Below are 18583 nucleotides of genomic sequence, written 5' to 3' on the forward strand. Positions count from 1 at the left end.
TCTTCGGTGTTACATGATCTTCAGAATCCATACTAATATGCTGATTTGATGCTGATTATTATCAATGCTGAAAAGAGTATTTGCTGATATTTTTGTACAAACATTTCAGGAGTGTTTGATTAATAGAAAGCTGGACAAAGCTTTTTTTTTTTTTTTTACATTGTATATTTTTTAGTATTATTAGTATTATTTAGTATTTTATGTATTATTATTTTTAGTATCATTCTTGATCATAAAAAAAAAAAAAAAAAACACTGACCTTAATCATTTTAGCAGACCCATAAAAAGGGAATGCATCATCCTCTGACATTCTCACCTCATCAAAAATCATAAAAAAAATTGATATTCACTCTCCTCATCTTGTCCCATAAATGACAATATTGCTCATAAATATTAATATTCTCATGCTGGAATCTAGAAAGTTTAATTTCACACAAAACGGTTAAATACATTTCTTCTTACAAATTTAAGTCAATTTAAGAAAAAAATATTCAAGACTTAATGCATTAGCTCGTTTTAATTCATTCAAACAAGCAGCAAAGTAATGCTGAGTGAACTGTTAAGTGTGAACATTCTGCTAAACATCTCCATTTGTGGTCCACAGCAGGTCTGCGAGTTGAGAGCAACATAAATCAATAAGGATTTATAACTTTTGCACAGAATTAATAAATTAACTTTTTTTGCAAAATTAACCAAAGTGTATTTATAAACCTCCAAATCAAGTATTTTTGCAATAACTTTCCAAAACATACACTCAGAAACTGTAACAGGTTTAGAAATGCACAATCCCGCGATCTACCATCATTTATAACATATAACTGACGGGGAAAGGAAGATCCATTTTAATTTTCACACAAGATCCATTCGCAAACATTCATTCCACATCTTTCATTAAGTGTGCTAAAGGTGCGGATCTCGTCTCTGATCCTGGGAACCCAAGCACTGCACTTTTACCTCCTTTATTTACACACAATTCAGACAATAATATCACTAGCAGAGCGCTGCATGAACTGAAGTGCTGTGGGTCTCCAGGTCTGGAGTTTAAAAACCACCGTGCTAAACATCGCCAGTGTTAGTGCCATTTATACCCTGATGTCAGAAAGTACAAAGAGACCACAGACAATGTGTCAATTCTCATTACGGGAGCGTCTTAAATATCACATGTGAGTCTTCACCTTCAGATCGGAGATTCACAAAGTGGATAATCTGGCTACAACATGACATTTGGGCACCGAAACAATGTGAAACTGAAAAATAAGTGCTCGATCTAAACTTCCACACTCAAAAACGAAAGCAAATACTGAATGTGTTCCAACGAAACATCACAAATTGTTACTTCTCATGTAAAAAAAAAAAAAAAAAAGGAATACTGAGAACTTGCTTTTACAAAAATACGTGACACGTCAGGCTTGAAGAGCCGAGCTTGGCTGTGCAGGAAGAGAGTGATGAAGAAATAAGACAGCTGGAAGGACAAACACAGACTCCACCAGGGGTGACACAATCCCCGTCCCTGTCTGATTCGGTCCGTCAGTCTCTGAGGGCGGTTTGTGTGAGCGTGTCAGTGTCTCATTTGGCTTTGCCAGCGCCCTGCGTCTCTTCCTCCACCACAACAACGGTTAATTTGTGGATCTGTTCGTTGGCATTGAGCTGAATCTCCTCCTCCGTCTCGCCTTGCACCACCTCCTCGCCTCCTTCCACCACAGTCGCTCCGCCCTCGAGCTGCAGCTCCATGACGCTCACGCTGTGGTCAGCGGTGGCTGGGTCTATCTCGATCAGGGTGGTGTTGTCTTGGCTCTCGTCCTCGTGCACGACACTGACGACGCTCTCTTGCATCACTACCGTGCCTGCCACCACCTGACTGTCCTGGGCTACGCCGGAGGTTGTCTTCTGCGTGAACTGGACAAGCTCGACGGGGCTCACAAGCTGCCCATGGTCCGGCATGGCTGTGGCGCCCATCAGCGTGAGCCCAGACGTCGGATGGAGTGCAATGGCTTCGGTTTTTCCATCCGAACCCTTAGCGATTCTTTTGAAGAGCTGTAAGCCGGCTGGGAGGGTGTGTAGGGTGACCGTGTTGGAGGCTTGGTTGAGACCGGCCACTGCGAACGACTGGCCGATGGAGGAGAGGGTGATGGGGGAGAGCACGGTGAACTGCTGGGGCTGGAGGGTGAGTGGCTGGGCGACGGATGTGGAGAGTACTGTGGTGGAGGCGGGCCGCTGGAGGCGGGGGCGTTTGGGAGCACGTTTGGATGGAGGTGGGGAGGGGAGAAGCAGACTGCTGAGGGCCTGGGATTGAGACAACCAGCTGAGCGACTGCTGCCGCTTCTGCTCCTCCACCTGCTGCTCCAATGCTAAACATACACACAAGAGATGGTGCTGTTTTCAGAGAATTCATACAATCGATGAGACTTCACCAGTTCTCATTATTAACTTTGAATTTGCATCATTAATCTCTAAATTTGCTGCTTGTTAATAGTTAGCAAGGTAGTTGGTTAAAGAGATGAAAATGAAATTTCTGTCATTGATTACTCACCCTCATTCTAAACCCGTGAAACCTTCGTTCATCTTCAGAACACAAATTAAGATATTTCTGATGAAATCTGAGAGCTCTCTGATCCTCCGTAGACAGCAATGATAATGCACCGAACAACGCACAGAAACATAGGAAGGACATACACACAAGATTGCGTTACGATTACTGGGGTACTCTCCAAAATGAGGGAAGATGGAAACTCAAGGAGAATTGTTTAAGAAATTATGTTATTATTGTTTTCTTTGCACACAAAAAGTATTCTCGTAGCTTTGTAAAATTACGGGTCAAGCAGTGATGTCACATGGACTATTTTACAGATGTCCTTGCCACGTTTCTGAGCTCTGATTGTAGTAATATCATTGCTGTCTATGGAGGGTCAGAGAGCTCTCAGATTTCATCAAAAATATCTTCATTGCTTTTCTGAAGATTAACAAACGTTTACAGGTTTGTAACCACATGAGGGCGAGTAATTAATGACATAACTTTAAGTTCAGGTATGGGGTTTGATTAAAGCCCGTTCACACAATGAATGATAACTGTATTATTATCCACACCAGCGGATGATATCGTCTGTTTATTCTCAGCGCACACTCGTCTAACTCTTTAAATTATCGGGCTTGTGACAGCAGTATTGAATCTGATGGGCTGCCAATATTTGTATTGTTTACCATCTGGAAATAATCTTTCTGAAAATGATTCCAACGATATAGTTTTTTGTGCCTTTATCGTTATAGTTGTGGTGCAGACTCTGCTATTCTTTAATATTGAGAAGTATTTTTACAACTATATCTTTATCATTTTCTTTATAGTTATTGTTTTTGGTGTGAATGACATTTGGGGATCTAGAATATGGTCATGCAGACTAAAGGCCATTTCTCACGAAGAACAATAACTGTAAAGATATAGTTCTCAATAGAAAATCATTCTCAATATTACAGGCAGGGTAGGTGGTTTGGTTAAAAACATTTTTTATTTTTTAATGCTGGTTTGAAGTCTCTTATGCATCATTAAACTTAATTAAATCCAGTCCTCAATGTGGATTGGTCAGCAGCTGTATTTTATTCAAGATAAGCAGTGTGAGTGTGTTCATGTGTTTTGAGGGAGGCATGGCTTTGCAAAGTGAAGGGAGGGGGTGGGGATCTTGCTTACAAAGCTAGCTTGCTATTGCTAGCCTTTCCAAAATCGCCTACCCTACCTTTAAAGAATAGCAGACTCCACACCACATCTATAACGATAAAGGCACAGAGAAACAATATTGTTGGAATCACTTTTCAGGACAATTTTTTTCCGGCAAATGAATGATAAATCATTTACATCCAATCAGAATCAATCCTGCTGTAAAGAGCTCAATAATTTAAAGTGGTAAATGAGCGAGAATAAACAGATGGTATCATCCGCTGGTGTGGACGCTAATATGGTTATCTTTATAGTTATCATTCTTAGTGTGAATGGGCCTTAATATTAAAATGTGCTTTATAAGTACTAATAAACTGTCAATACTCTAGAAATATGCATGCTAATAAGCAAATAGTTAATATTTAGATTTGGTTCTTAAAATTATGTGTTACTCTGTGACTTTACTACAGTAACGCGTGCCCTTATAAGCACAATGCATATGTCTAAACGCCCCTTAAAGATGGCATTGAAATTGCGATTGTTTTTTTCTTCCTAATTGCTACGTATGTGTGAGTGAAACGACTTCTCAAATGAGGAAAAAAAAGAGGGCTGGACTTTATTTTGTTAATTGGGAATTGATTGGACTGCTCACTAATTGTTGTGAAGCGACAGATTGCTGGAGGGAGGGATAATTGTTCAGCCCTAGAGCAAACGTCATTAGAGAAACAAAACATGCCTCTACATGTCCAAAAAACATACCTATATACATCCAGTGCACTTCAGTTTACAGCTTTAATGAACTAGTGGCAGTAAAACACCAACAACTTTTATTCCTAATCTCACAAGTTATGATCAAAGGGTCAACATATTGGTTAAGAAAGACTTATTTTCACAAGGTTTCTAGCATTTGTTGTTATGACACTTTATTAAAGTGTATGATTTGTAACCGAATACATTTTGACATCACATAGCCGGCTATGTATGGCTTTTCTTATTTACTTCCAAGAGTTCTTAGTATCAACCAGGGTGTACATTGTTTTTAGACATCAACCATACATTTGTGTTGTGTTTTACTTTCTTTAATATTAATTTATTCTTCATTCATTCACATTAATTCATCATTTAATCATATTAATAATAAACCATTTATATACTTATTTCACTGATTCATTCATTAATGAATTACTGGGGTTCTTTACTTTGGCCCTCGAGATTCACTTTCCTGCAGAGTTTATCTCCAACCCTAATCAAACATACCTTGACAAGATAAACAAGGTCCTCGAAAGTGGTTTTTGTTTGAGAACCTGTGCGATCGTATTTCATGTTATTTTTCCACTATTGTTCAGTCTTATGATTGTGTGGCTTCAAGGGATATGTGTGTCCATGAGTAAGAGATGTCTCCATTTCAAAGTTTTTAATGTAACAGGACAATGCTTTGAAGCAGTGATTTCCATTGCTATTGATTGTGGTATCATAATCTTAATAACTAAGATTCAATCATCATCACTTAGTCTCCTGCTTCTGCCCTTCTCTGGCTTTGCTCAGTCAACTCTTGGCTGATAGAAGAGCGTTAATAGAGGTTTGATCAGACATGACTTGCTGTTAACAGGTTTTGGGTATTAGACAACGTTACTGACTAATTGCTCTGTTTCCAGACAGAGCAGATATTTTCTGCCAGGATCCGGCCGTCTAGGGCTGGATCTAATATTTCTGGTGTGGAAGCTTGATCTAACACACTAAACTTGATCAGCTGGAACAGCATTACACTTTAAATCCAGTTGAAACACAAGTCACGACACTCAATAAAAAAAGCTCAGACCGGCAGAATCAAGCTAAAATGCATGGTTGCTTTAGCAAACACGTTTTCATCCCATGTTTGCTTTTGTAGTGGGGTTTGGTGTAGGTGGGATGTCATTGAGCATTAAACTTTTCATTTCCAAACAACTGCCACGATACAAACAACAACCATGGAAAAAATAATAATATTTGCCACATCCACTTTCATTTGTAGGGAATAAAACTGAACTTTGAAAGTGGTGCAAAGCATGCAAGAAGCATTGTAATGTCATTTTGCAGAAATGTCACCACGGGCATGTTTTCCCAATGAGTCTAAAGCCCTATTCCAACAGGACTAGTTTTCTAAACTACGTTTGAGTTTCGATTCATATCACCCAATGTCTGTGATTTATGTACCAATTCAGACAGGACTAACATCTGTGTTTATTACAGGTTCAATTTTCAATTCAATTGTTCAATTTTCGTAAAGGTGCATATGTAATTTATACAATGTAATTAAGTTAAGGTGAGTAATCTTATCTGACACTGATATTACTATAGCCAGTCTTAACAGTTTACATGATTTGGCTCTTCATTTCATTATTTTATTTTTTTGCCGGGAGGCAAACACATCAAAAATGTGTGCAGTAGTAAGAGCATCTACAGTAGTTCACGTTGGCCAAAAACACACTAGGAAATGTCCTGTGAAAAAACGAAATAACATCAACAATCACAGACATTTGCATTCAGATGGGATTAGTTATCTCAGAGGATTACGGAGTTTGCCGAAAAACAGTAGGTAATTTGCTCTGGAGTTATTACAGAGGTTACTCTAATGACTGCTAGCTGACATGTAGTTAGAAAGTTACTTTAGTTAGTACAGTGTCTAAATCGAACTATCAAAATAAATTGTTACGTCGCCATTCCAAATGAATATATGCAGCTCATCCAATAAGTGTTTTTAATAGAAACTATGGGAGAATCTCTCACAAAATGATTTAAATTGTGTCTTATGTTTTAGAAACACTTTTAGGAAACCTGTGAATACGAATGATGGCAATCTGTGAATTAATCTAAAGGGCGGCTGTGTTCAGAAAGGCATATTGCCATACAGAAATGTAACTTGCACTAGATGACTCTCGTGTTTTTGTGCTGACAGGCCAAAATAGAAGTATACTTGACTGACAGGAGATCACTTCAGAAAATGAACTGAATTCACAGACAGACTGAGTTTGGAAAATGTTTCAGCTTGTCCAAAAGTTTGAGACGGGGGTAGTGCAGCTGGAGCAATAGATACAGTCGGCATCTAGTCACAGCTGGGGGCGTGGCGAGGGCGGAGTCGGCGTGGGGGAAAACACTGCGAACATCGTGTGCATCTGAATGACAAAAATGCACATATTGAGCGCTCATTCCCAGAGACACGTAGAACAATTGTAGTCTCTTTTAACTTTACTATCCATATACACTAGTCCATATCGATATTTGATTCATTTTAGAACCCCAATGTAGATGTATTCATTCAAAAATAGCCAAATTCCGTGACGTTCTGCTTTATACAGCAAGTTCTATTTTTGACTGGATTCCACGATTCAATCGCTTCGCAAACACAGACGGGGTGAATTTATGAATGAAAGTGTAAAAATGCTGACACAAAACTAAGTTGTTACGTGTCCACACGCTTTTTTGAGTGGGTTTATTTTCGACACTAGGCTAACGTTACATAGTTTTGCTTCGGGTAGAATGATAAGGCTAATTATATATGCATGCCACTTTCTGAAACAACCTTACACAGTTTTGATAACGTTAATAATGAACACGATGTAATATAGCCTGCCTGTGATGAATGCCGACTGCACACATACACATGCTTAGTCTTGGGATTCCACAACTTCCCTTGATCATCCTCACAACTTATTGCTTGTAGCCATTTTGTCATCCTGTCCGGTTTTGTATGTTTATTAGGAAGGATGTAGAACTTCATTTCATAATTTGTTAGTTTATTGGAGGTACAGAAAACGACACAGCAACTCTTCGGCATGATTGTCCCGTGTATTTCAATTGGCGCCAAGGCAATGTTTTCCCCCACGGGCTAAATTCACATCACGTGACGGGGCGTTCCCGGGGGCATTCCCAGACCAACCGTCTGTATCTATGGGCACCCCTAACCCCACCCCCACTCTGACAGACAGCTTTATCAACCAATCAGGAAGACGTTTCTCCACGCCCCTACATTTCGGCACATTGCTGCAGCCTTCTTGAAAAGCTCTAGTCTGAAATATGGATGCATCCATCTGACATTCAATATCTTATATTGTGCATATCCTATTCTGTATATATTATATTTGAGTCATTAAATTCAAGTTCATGTTAACTCTTCTCTTTGCTGTGGCTGTCTGTCATCCCCTTTTCAGTATTCAAACTGCGCATCACGTTCGGTTTACGACAGTCAAAAACGAAGAAACTCTCTTAAAGAGTGCACAATAACTGAGATTTAAAACCATTAAAAGACCAGGCTCAAACGATTGCACAGATATAACACACTAAGCATCAGTATCTCTTCTCTTTGTACTTTGAACTCTTCAATGCGGAGCGCTGTGATGCCGTCTTGCTTCAAGTGCATCATTCTGTGCAGGGGATGTGCATAAGTGCTTTGTGCCGCTCTGTATTGGAGCCAAACCGTCTCAGATTGTATTACTTTTGCGCAATGACGTCGTTTTGTTCTGTTCTGTCTATCATATGTTGCTGCCTCCATTACTGTGCTACACAATTAAAGTATTTTAATTTTATAATATATATTTTATAAATAAATATATTTACTTGTGTTTCATGTAAGTGTTTTACAACAATACAAAGAACATGGTTGCATCCCTCATCTGAAAGCATCTCTACGGTCTCTTCACTCACTTGTCAGTGCTCTAAGGACCTGCGTCTGCTCTGGGTCCGTCGTTCGCCGTCGAACGTTCAGGATTTGTTTGATGGAGTCCAGCAGGTCAAAGACTTGAGCCAGGTTACTCAGAACCGCAATCTCTGCAGGATTCACAGATCACATGATCACATCTCACACACACACACACACACACACACACACACACACACTAAACACCGACTCAGCATGACTAGCCACATTCTGCTGTCACAACTACACCTATATTACAACACAACAACATAAACTGACAACAAATGACACACTAAATGCGTTTTACATGGATCTCCAATCCTCTACTTGAGCTACAAGATGCTCCGAAAACAAAACGCACCTACAGGGGAATCCTGTCTTAGGACTACTTTGATTAACTTTTTTGATCCACTTCAACATTGACTGTATATTTTTTGTATATCATTTACAAAAAGTCATGATGGTCGTTCATATTATTATATTAACTGCTGAGTAGAGGGCTTTTTTTTTTCATTTATTGATCCAAAAGCGTGCCTGCTAATTCATTTTGGATTTATTTACAATTTTGTTTGAGTTTTCAGTGAAATATCAGCGAAGCCCCTTTGACGCTGAGATTCTGGATAATTCACAGGTAATGTGTCCCGGATCATTTGATTTCGGTTCATTCAGTTTTGCAGCAGGTAGGATTCAGTTTGTGGTACTTTGATCATTATCGTGGTAATTCTGACAGTAATGCAATGATGGCATAGCTATAATGTGATCGGTTCGCAAGGTTTTATGTAACAAACCTGTTCTTTAAATGAAGTGTCTTAAGGTTGTGAAAAAAACGAAAGGTAAATCTATTGCAAAATACTATGAATCTCTATTTGGCGTCTTGTGAATCTGTAAATGGTCTCCGGTTCGGATGTGTTTGATTAGGGCTGGAGGTGAACTTGACGGGACAAGGCTGTCACAGATGAAGCACTGACCTGCATCCTGTAGAGAGCTGGGATCGGTGTGCAGCTGAACTCCTCTCAGCAGACTCAGCAGCTCCGAGCGGATGTTAGACACCACCTCCTCCATCAGCCCCACCTCAGCGATGCCCCTCCAGAAACTCAGCGTCTCGTCTGGGGTCACACACACACAGTACAGCACTCGTGACGTCTGGGCACGCCATCTTTACTAACGTATGAGAGTCCTGAGTGAGGTCTGAATGAGGGATGTTCATTTTAACCGGTTAACCGACCATTACGAATTTTGACCGATTAATACATTCAAATTAAAATGGTTTAAGAAGTCTTTTAGACCTATTTATTTATTTTTATATTAAAAAAGGTTTGCAGCATGGTTAAAATATGCTATGCGTATAAAAAAAAATGTTTTAGAGAGAAAAAAAAAAACATAAGTCACGTATAATAAGTCACATTTTATTATTTCATTCAGAAATAGGCCTAATGCAGACACGAAATGTTTACAAACATGATAATAAACACTGTAAACATAGCTAGGTTGTTTTAGTTCCCCTTACACCACGACAAATCATTTCAATTAACAGTATTTAGAAAATAACAAGCAATATAAACAGCAAGCCAAAATGAATTCATTTAGGCTGAACCCAACGTTGGGTCTCTCATTCGACTGACCGTATGTTTGACTGCCTGTAGATTATTATAATAATGAACAGGTTACATTGTCAAGGTAGCAAAGCTTAACTGTGTGTGTGCTTGCGGCGCCAGCGCTATCAGTTGAGTTTTTCCTTCTAACAGTGAAGCAACTACTTTTTAGAATTGTAAACGGTTTGCCTTTATTTGTGTACATTCACGATAAAAAAAAATTATTGTGCGTAAAATATATATTATATTATAATATATTCTCGCATTGGCCTATTTATTCGTTTTATACATATGTATACCGTATTTTCCGGACTAGTCAGGTGCGACTTATTTATCAAAATTAATTTGACATGAACCGAGAGAAATGAACCAAGAGAAAACATTACCATCTACAGCCGCGAGAGGGCGCTCTATGCTGCTCAGTGCTCCTGTAGTCTACACTGAAAACATAGAGCGCCCTCTCGCGGCTGGAGACGGTAATGTTTTCTCTTGGTTCTTGGTTCTAAATAAATGCGACTTATAGTTCAGTGCGACTTATATATGTTTTTATCCTCGTCATGACGTATTTTTGGACTCATGCGACTTATAATCATATATAAAATACGATATATATATATATATATATATATGTATATTTCTGCTCGCAGAAGTGCTGCAGGTGTGTGATGTGATATGAAGACCATGTGAAAGATAAGCAAAATGAACATCCCTCGTCTGATATTTACCTGAGATATCAGGTGAGTCTCTTTTCTCTGGGCTTTCTGCCGAGGCTGTGCTCCACTCCACCGTACTGATCACCTCTTCTTTCTTCTCCTCCACTGTGTGCGTGTGACCTCCGTTACCCACAGAAACATGCCCTGCAGGACACAGACACACACACACTATGATTAGGGTCATTATATCATTTAGGGTAATTTTATGTTCATTGATGATTATATAACAACTTTTCTAAGATATTTTATAAATCAATATAATATACTATAATTGCACACATTTTATGTGCACCCTGTTTTAGTCTGTCCATTAAATCACCCTTTTTTTTTGCAGTGTCTGCTTTTTGAATTAATGAATCTTGAGCTGAAGATTATATATATATATATATACATACAACTAAATACCTTAGGAAAAAAAATGTTACAAACCAAACATCCCCCCTGAAAATTAAAAATGTTTTATCATAAATCTATATGACCAGCATTGTGTGATCATGTCATTTTCTTCTGCAGCTGACATTTTATGGTTTTGCGATATCTGTATCATTTTAATAAAAAAAATACTAAAATCTGAGATTAACCTGGTCAAGAAATTAACATTTGAAATTAAGAAATCATTTAAATCATTTTCTAACTATGTCAGTGTGTGTGTGTGTGTGTGTGTGTGTGTGTGTGTGTGTGTGTGTGTGTGCGTGCGCGTGTGTGTGTTCTGACCCTGAGCTGTGGTGGCTGTGCTGAGTCCACTGCCGTCCGGTGGGAAGCGTGTGTTGTTGATCAGCAGGTCAAACTTGGTGCTTCGGCAGGTGTTTGTGCAGAGAGTGCTGTGCTGATAGAAATCCAGCTGACCCGAGTCCATCATCTTTCTTCATGACACACACACACACACACACACACAGAACTGTCAGATGTTATGACTATCAATCACTGAAGAACATTTGTTTTCATTGACTATCCAAAAGAGGTCAAAGTGGGTACTTTTTTTTTGATCTTGTGTAAGAGTGTGTATAAGTGTATATAAAGTATATTACAATTGATATTGCAATTACAATATTACAAAATGGAAATGAAAATTACTTTAAACGTAATGCAATGCAATATTGCGTTACTCCCTAAAAAAGTAACTAATTACTACTTATTAAGTTTTTATGGAAAGTAATGTGTTATGTTACTTTTGCATTACTTTTTAAATCTGGCCAGGGCTTGTTTGTTTGTTTTTAATATAAAAAGTTCTTCTTTTACAAAAGTAAAAGGGCTTTCACACCAAAAGTGAAATGAATACAACTCAGGCTGAAGAATAGCAGGAGAAGAAAGTTCAACACTATTCAGCAATAACAAAAATGAATAACAACTGTGCAACTTTTGCTAAGTATAGTTGAAGTGAATCAATACAGGTCAGTAACAAAGACATTGGTTAATAAAATGGGATAAAATAACATTTGTCTTATTTCACATAATTAATTATTGCAGGTTTTTATAATCTTCTGAGTTTGCATTTGACTGTTTTCATTCATTTTGAGGGATAACTGAATTAGTTTTTGTCCAGGTGAGGTGAGTAAATACATGTTCATATTTACTCTAGAAGTCCAGTAACATCTGTTCACACACTCTGCACTTACTCCTGATTTCTCTCAACATGGCAACCTGACGGCTGTCAGTCAATACATGGGGAAAATAAAGTAACTCAGATATTTCCTTCTAAATTAAAAAGGTAATGCATTACTTTAATCGTTACTTTACAAAAAATCGTATTACGTATCTTGTGTTACTTGTGATGCATTACCCCATTGCTCATCAATGTCTGTTCCAAAACAGTGGACCAATCAGAAGCCCCCGGAGGCGGAGCAAGCACTGACAGCCTCTTATATTTACAGTCAAATGTTTCACGGCAGAGGACGCACTCTGTGCTGCGTTTTTTATAAAACCATTATAAAAGCATTTTAAGATGATAAACTCAATTTTGAGTGCCTTTGAATCAGATTAAAATACTAAAACAATATGCGTAAGCAGACCTGAGCATAACTCCACCCATCCGGATCGCTCGCTTCCAGTCCTTCAAGGTGGCTTTCCCCGACAAGTGCACAAACTGCTTTGGACTAATCAACTGATCCTCATACTGCAGAGAAACAGAGCAGGCCAGATTAAACACATCATCAGCAGTTGTCAGCAGCATTAGGACACCAACCTTCACACATTTGACATTGATTCCCGGGCAGACAAACTTCTTGAATAGAAGGATGGCTTTACTCTCGCCGCATGTAATGGGATAACCAAGCTCCAAATCCTCTCCTTCAGCAGACGCCTCGTCTGAACATAAACACACACATCAACAAGAGTTTATTGTGGCAAAACTGCATTAGGTGTATTTAGTGACAGTGTAATCTGCTGCTTGGAGAGAGCTGATAAATTTGAGCAGACAGCTTTTACAGCTAAGACACTGCTTGCAGGAAACTACAGAATGATTACTGCTAATAATGTGAGTTAATAAAGATGGTTTGAAAAGAACACATGAGCTGTGCAAAATCTGCTGTCATGGTGCAAAGAAAAATCATCCCCATTCAGTTTTAGGATATGATTACCTTGTGCCTCCACAGCCACAACTGCTGAATCTGTCTCACTGCTTTCATCTCCAAGTCTATCAAACATAAAGCATCATCTATAACATCAAACTGCATTTGTTCTTCCCAGAAGAGTTCAAGTTTGATGCATGATTATTATGTGTGTGTTGTGCTCACCCAGCTGTGATGGGCTGCAGCTGCAGGATCAGCTGAGTCTTGCTTTGGTTGTCGGGATCTCCATCCTCTTCCTCAGCGCTCTTCATCCCCACCATGTCCTCCACAGACACAGTGACTTCTGTCTCTGCCATAGCCCTCGCTCCTTCAACACCGACGAGTGTGACAGTCCTGCATAAGATTTGAGATTTTAGGCAAACTTTCAGCATCATTACTCTTCAGTGTCACAAGATCCGGCAGAAATCATTCTAATATGCTGATTTGCTGCTTATTATTATTTTTAATGTTGCAAACAGTTTTTAATTCCCTTTATTTTATTTATGTATTTATTGTGGAAGCTATGATACTTTTTCCATGATTTTTTGACAAATAGAAAATTCAAATGAACAGCATTTGAAAAGGCATTTTAAAATATTTTGTAACATTAGAAACGTCTTCCCTGTCACTTTGATCAATTTAATGTTTTCTTGAATAAAAGTATTAATTATTTTGAACTTTTTAAAAATGAATGATTTATAAATGATCATTTGACACTGAATTTTAATCATAATAATCATAACTAGATAGTAAAGTTTGTGGACAAACTTTAAGTTGGCTTGAAAAAGCCTGGCCAGAAAGTTTGAAATAGTTTTAAAAGCTTAAGGTTTGAGGGTTTTCAGTTTTAAATAATTTAAAGTAGTTTTGAAGTTTTGAAGGCAATACAACCTATCAAGTTACTATCATGTTGTTAACGTGTTTCCAGCATGATTATCATGTCACTAGCATGTTGGAATCATGACTAGCAAATGACTAGCATGTCTGTAGCATGTTGTTAGGATGACTAGCATGTGACTAGCATGTCATTAGCATGATTAGCAAATGACTAGCATGTGTGTAGCATGTTGTTAGGATGACTAGCATGTGACTTGCATGTCATTAGCATGATTAGCAAATGACTAGCATGTCTGTAGCATGTTGTTAGGATGACTAGCATGTGACTTGCATGTCATTAGCATGATTAGCAAATGACTAGCATGTCTGTAGCATGATGTTAGCATGATTAGCAAGTGACTGGCATGTTGTTAGCATGTTTAGCAAGTGACTAGCATGTTGCTAGAATGTTTCTATGCTAATCCAGCTAAAACCAGTTGATTCATTAAAAAAAAACAGCTGCGACCAGCGTGACAGCGGCCAAAATTACTTAAAAACCACCAGCTTGGGAGACCAGCCAAAGCAACCGATCAGCTTAGGCTGGTTTTAGCTGTATTTTCAGTAGGGAGTTTTAAGCTTTGCCATGCCAATTAAAGTCTATGGGATTTTAGGTGGTTTTGATAGTCTGGTTTACGAAAACGGTAAGCCGGATCAGTTAGAAAAGATATAGCAACCCGAGTCAGACCAGTCTGAAGGTCTGACCATTCTAGCTTGAAAGCTCTATGAGGAGATACATTTTAAAATTTAGTCTCAGAAGAAGTTTAAATTGGTTTTTCAGTAAGTTGGCTTTTTCAAGCCAACTTAATAATAATAATATGTATTTATTTATTTTAGTTTTTTACTCCAATATACTGATTAGTAGATTATAAGTAGGAAACGTTTAAATTTAACATTGAACATGTTTAATTTTCTTAATACACAATTGTGGTCTTACTGAACACAATTCATTTGATCATGTAAGTCCAAAAACTTCTTTAAAATTAACCATATATACATTTTGTAACATGCTCCACCTCTTAAGAACCATAAATACACAAAACTTGACAATTAAGCAATGATAACATGAGTCAACACGGAAAGGTTTCAACTTTCAAAACCACTGTAGACCTCAATGCTTTACATTTTTTAATGTTTTTCTATAAATTGAGGCACCATGAATAATGATCACCGGCAGCCTCGGGTTATAAAAATTGTGCATCCGAAATCTGTTGATAGTGATTCCGTAGCTGTGTCAGGACACCCCATCCACAGCTATGCCAGTCACAGCAGACGCCCTTTGACCCCTCGACGGTCCCTGACTGAAGAGCCAGTCTGTGAGTCCGACGCCAATTCGCATACTATCCGTCCTAAATAGTATGCGAAACTAGAATTAGTACGTCCCAAATCGTAGTATGTTGAAAAGAGTATTCCAAAGATACCCGGATGGTCTACTATTTCCGGTTAGAATTCGAAGTGCAGATCAATGCACACACTCTAAGTGCTAATATTGCCCACAACCCATTGCGTGCGGGAGGTTCTACAACGACGCCACCCTGCTTTCTTCACTCAACTTGGTAGAAGAACACATTGCAAAATGTATTGTGAAAAAAAACGATGAGAAAAAAAGATGGGAATAGAAAATAAAATTTTATTGGACATACAAGAATGAATGAAACGTTAACAGTTGTGGTGTGCGTAACTACGTTGGCAACCACGTTGTCGTTCACGTTGCATGACGTCATCGAAGTATGTCCCAAAACGTGCATACTCTTTTGCTACACACTCAAAAGTATGTACTTTTTCCTCACAAAAAAAGTACATACTTTTAGGTCGTAGTATAAGTAGGCGAATTGGGAACCTCTCAGAGACGGTAGATCACACACAGCACTGAACATCCCACCGTCGGGACAAACATAATGAACACATAATACTCACATCGGGAAAATGTGCATCCATTAAACAATAAAAAAAAAACTATTTAAAAAAGAGTTACCAAAACCTAAACCAGCGGACCTTTCCAAATTAAAACTGCCTGAAATATTACTTAAAACAGTTGCAACAAGTTTTATATATATATATATATATATATATATATATATATATATATATATATATATATATATATATATATAATTATTTTTAATAGCGAAAAGCTGTCTTTCTACAACGTCCGAACTCCGTGGACACTGTCTACTGAAACACCACACAAACTGAAACACTGCTGGAGTGTAGATGAGATCTGCTGTTGTGGTCTGTGTGATCTGTGGTATTTGGGCGGAAACTGTGTTGGTTGCCATGGTGAATGTTTCTAAGCGGGTGTTGTGCTCTTCGGTGGCTAATTCGGTTAGCATGTTAGCCCTTTACATTGCGCCATTCCATTCTCACTCCTCTGCTGGTGGTGATGCTAACGCGCTATGCTAACACACAGCTTCATGTATCTGTTTGTTTGTGTGTTTGTTTGTTTGTTGGTTTGGGAGCAATGTGTGTTTACAAACAGCACATTCACAAACACCTCGAGCGCAGCTAATTCACGCAGCGTCCGCGAGACTGTTTGTAAATGACGCGCTGGCGTCGCGCCGCGGTGCTCTCTTCTCATGACGTCTCCCTTGCGGCGGGACGCACACACACAAACGACGCGACTCGACGCTCCTCCGCCATTCGACGGGGCTTCCCGCGGACGTTTCTCGTCGACGAGCTGCCGAGGTCCTCCGCCGCGCTCGACGCGTTTATCCGCTAACGGTACGTCTGAGAGAGAAGTGCGCTGGACTGGCCTTACCGTTTAGATCGCGCTCGGCGTCATCCTACATAGCGAGAGGCTCGCGTGAACATGCGCAGTGTGTGTGAGTGACACTTCCTGATCCAGATGAGCTGTTCACACAGCTCTGATCCTGCTGAAGTAAACCAGGTTAACGGAGAGATTCGTGTCAGTATCAGGTCAAAAGTGAAAAGTTACGGAACCGTTTTAAACAGTGACTGTTTTCGTTGTGAATCTGTTCTTTCGCTGTTCTGTGCGTCTGTCAACATCAGCTCTGCTTCAGATATAAGTAGAGTTTATTAAATCTTAAATCGTGTTTATGTGTTATCATGTTTTTATTGTGTTAGTTGTATTGTTTAGTTATTAGTCCTAGTATTTAATCAAAACAACCCAACTGCAAGTTTGATTGATATTGATTAGAATTAGGTAATTGAATTATACAAAAAGGTCACTTTTTTTCTCTCTCTCTCCCTCCTGTCATAGCTATGCAAAGACTTTATTTCAAAAACAGTGTCATAGCTATTAACTATATCTGTTATAGTTTTAAATCTGTATTCAGCTGTATTTTGAGAAGTCTCACAGTAATCAGGGTCGAGTCCCACTGTAAGGTCAACCCTGCCTGCTTTAAATGTTTCAGAATGATTAAAACTCGTTAGAAACTTAGAAAAGTACTCAAAAAGTAATCAGTTACATTAATAAAGTAACTGAAATAGTTACACTACCTATTACATTTTAAATAGGGTGACTAACTGATGACAAGCAGCTGCAACAAGGCCATAGAAGTAATCATCACAACTACTATAGGTTTATTGGTTTATTATTATTACTTATGGATAATCAAATAAATGGCAATGCTCATGAATGCCTGTATAGGTTATGGAAAAATCATGGAAATGCATTGATAAAAGAATAATCCTTCAAAATATGCGTGACCCTGGAGCACGAAACCAGACAGAGTCTCTGGGGCATATTAGTAGCAATAGCCAGCAATACACTGTATGGGTCAAAATTATATATATATATTGCCAAAAAAATCATTAGGATATTAAATAAAGATCATGTTCCATTAAGATATTTTGTAAATTTAACTACCGTAAATATAGCTAAACTTATTTTTGATTATTATTATGCACAGCTAAGAGCTTCATTTGTACAACTTTAAAGGTGATTTTCTCAATATTTTTAATATATATATATATATATATATATATATATATATATATATATATTCAAGTTCAAGTCTGCTTTATTGTCAATTTCCACATGTACAGTTCATACATACAGAGAATAGAGTTCAGCTTCCTGAAAGCCTGGTGGATGAAGCTGTCCTTCAGTCTGCTGGTCCTGGCCTGAAGACTCCGCAGTCTCCTCCCTGTTGGGAGCAGACTGAAGAAGCTGTGATGCAGAGCAAGTGAGACATGTTCCCTAAATGTGCTGGAGGGAGGGGAGAGAGAGACACCAATGATCTTCTCAGCTGCTCTCACTATGCGTTGCAGAGTCTTTCGGCAGGACGCGTTGCAGGCGCCATACCACACAGTGATGCAGCTCGACAGGATGCTCTCGATGGTGCGGGGCTCTGGCTCTTCTCAGTTTGTGGAGGAAGTAGAGACACTGTTGTGATTTCTTGGCCAGTGCTGCTGTGTTTTCAGTCCAGGAGAGGTCCTCTGTGATGTGCACACCCAGGAACTTGGTGCTGCTCACTCTCTCCACAGTCGCACCGTTGATGGTCAGAGGAACGTGCTGAGTGTGTGCTCTCCTGTATGGCGGGTAGATAATGACTTTTCTAAGTCTACCCTGAAGAAGGCGA

General features: G+C 38.8%; 1 protein-coding gene and 1 non-coding gene across 3 annotated transcripts; both read right to left on the reverse strand.

Moving 5' to 3' along the window:
* Positions 1–1200: 1200 nt before the first annotated feature.
* On the reverse strand, positions 1201–16884 carry LOC132145685 (glucocorticoid modulatory element-binding protein 1-like). Of its 2 annotated transcripts, none has more exons than XM_059556884.1 (10): positions 16798–16884; positions 13356–13523; positions 13200–13255; positions 12806–12927; positions 12633–12736; positions 11338–11486; positions 10636–10767; positions 9287–9424; positions 8327–8449; positions 1201–2348 (listed from the first exon to the last, which is right to left on the reverse strand). In XM_059556884.1, exons 2-10 carry the CDS (start codon positions 13484–13486, stop codon positions 1567–1569), a joined length of 1737 nt encoding a protein of 578 aa, XP_059412867.1. In that variant the 5' UTR covers positions 13487–13523; positions 16798–16884; the 3' UTR covers positions 1201–1566. The 2 variants fall into 2 exon arrangements, with proteins under 2 accessions (XP_059412867.1, XP_059412866.1); XM_059556883.1 differs by lacking the exon at positions 16798–16884 and adding an exon at positions 16534–16779.
* LOC132146147 (U11 spliceosomal RNA) lies at positions 15187–15322 on the reverse strand. The gene has a single exon (XR_009434888.1). It is a non-coding gene; the product is annotated as a U11 spliceosomal RNA (small nuclear RNA).
* Positions 16885–18583: the final 1699 nt, after the last annotated feature.

The sequence above is a fragment of the Carassius carassius genome, chromosome 8, assembly GCF_963082965.1.
Source record: "Carassius carassius chromosome 8, fCarCar2.1, whole genome shotgun sequence".
In the NCBI taxonomy this organism is placed as follows: domain Eukaryota; kingdom Metazoa; phylum Chordata; class Actinopteri; order Cypriniformes; family Cyprinidae; genus Carassius; species Carassius carassius.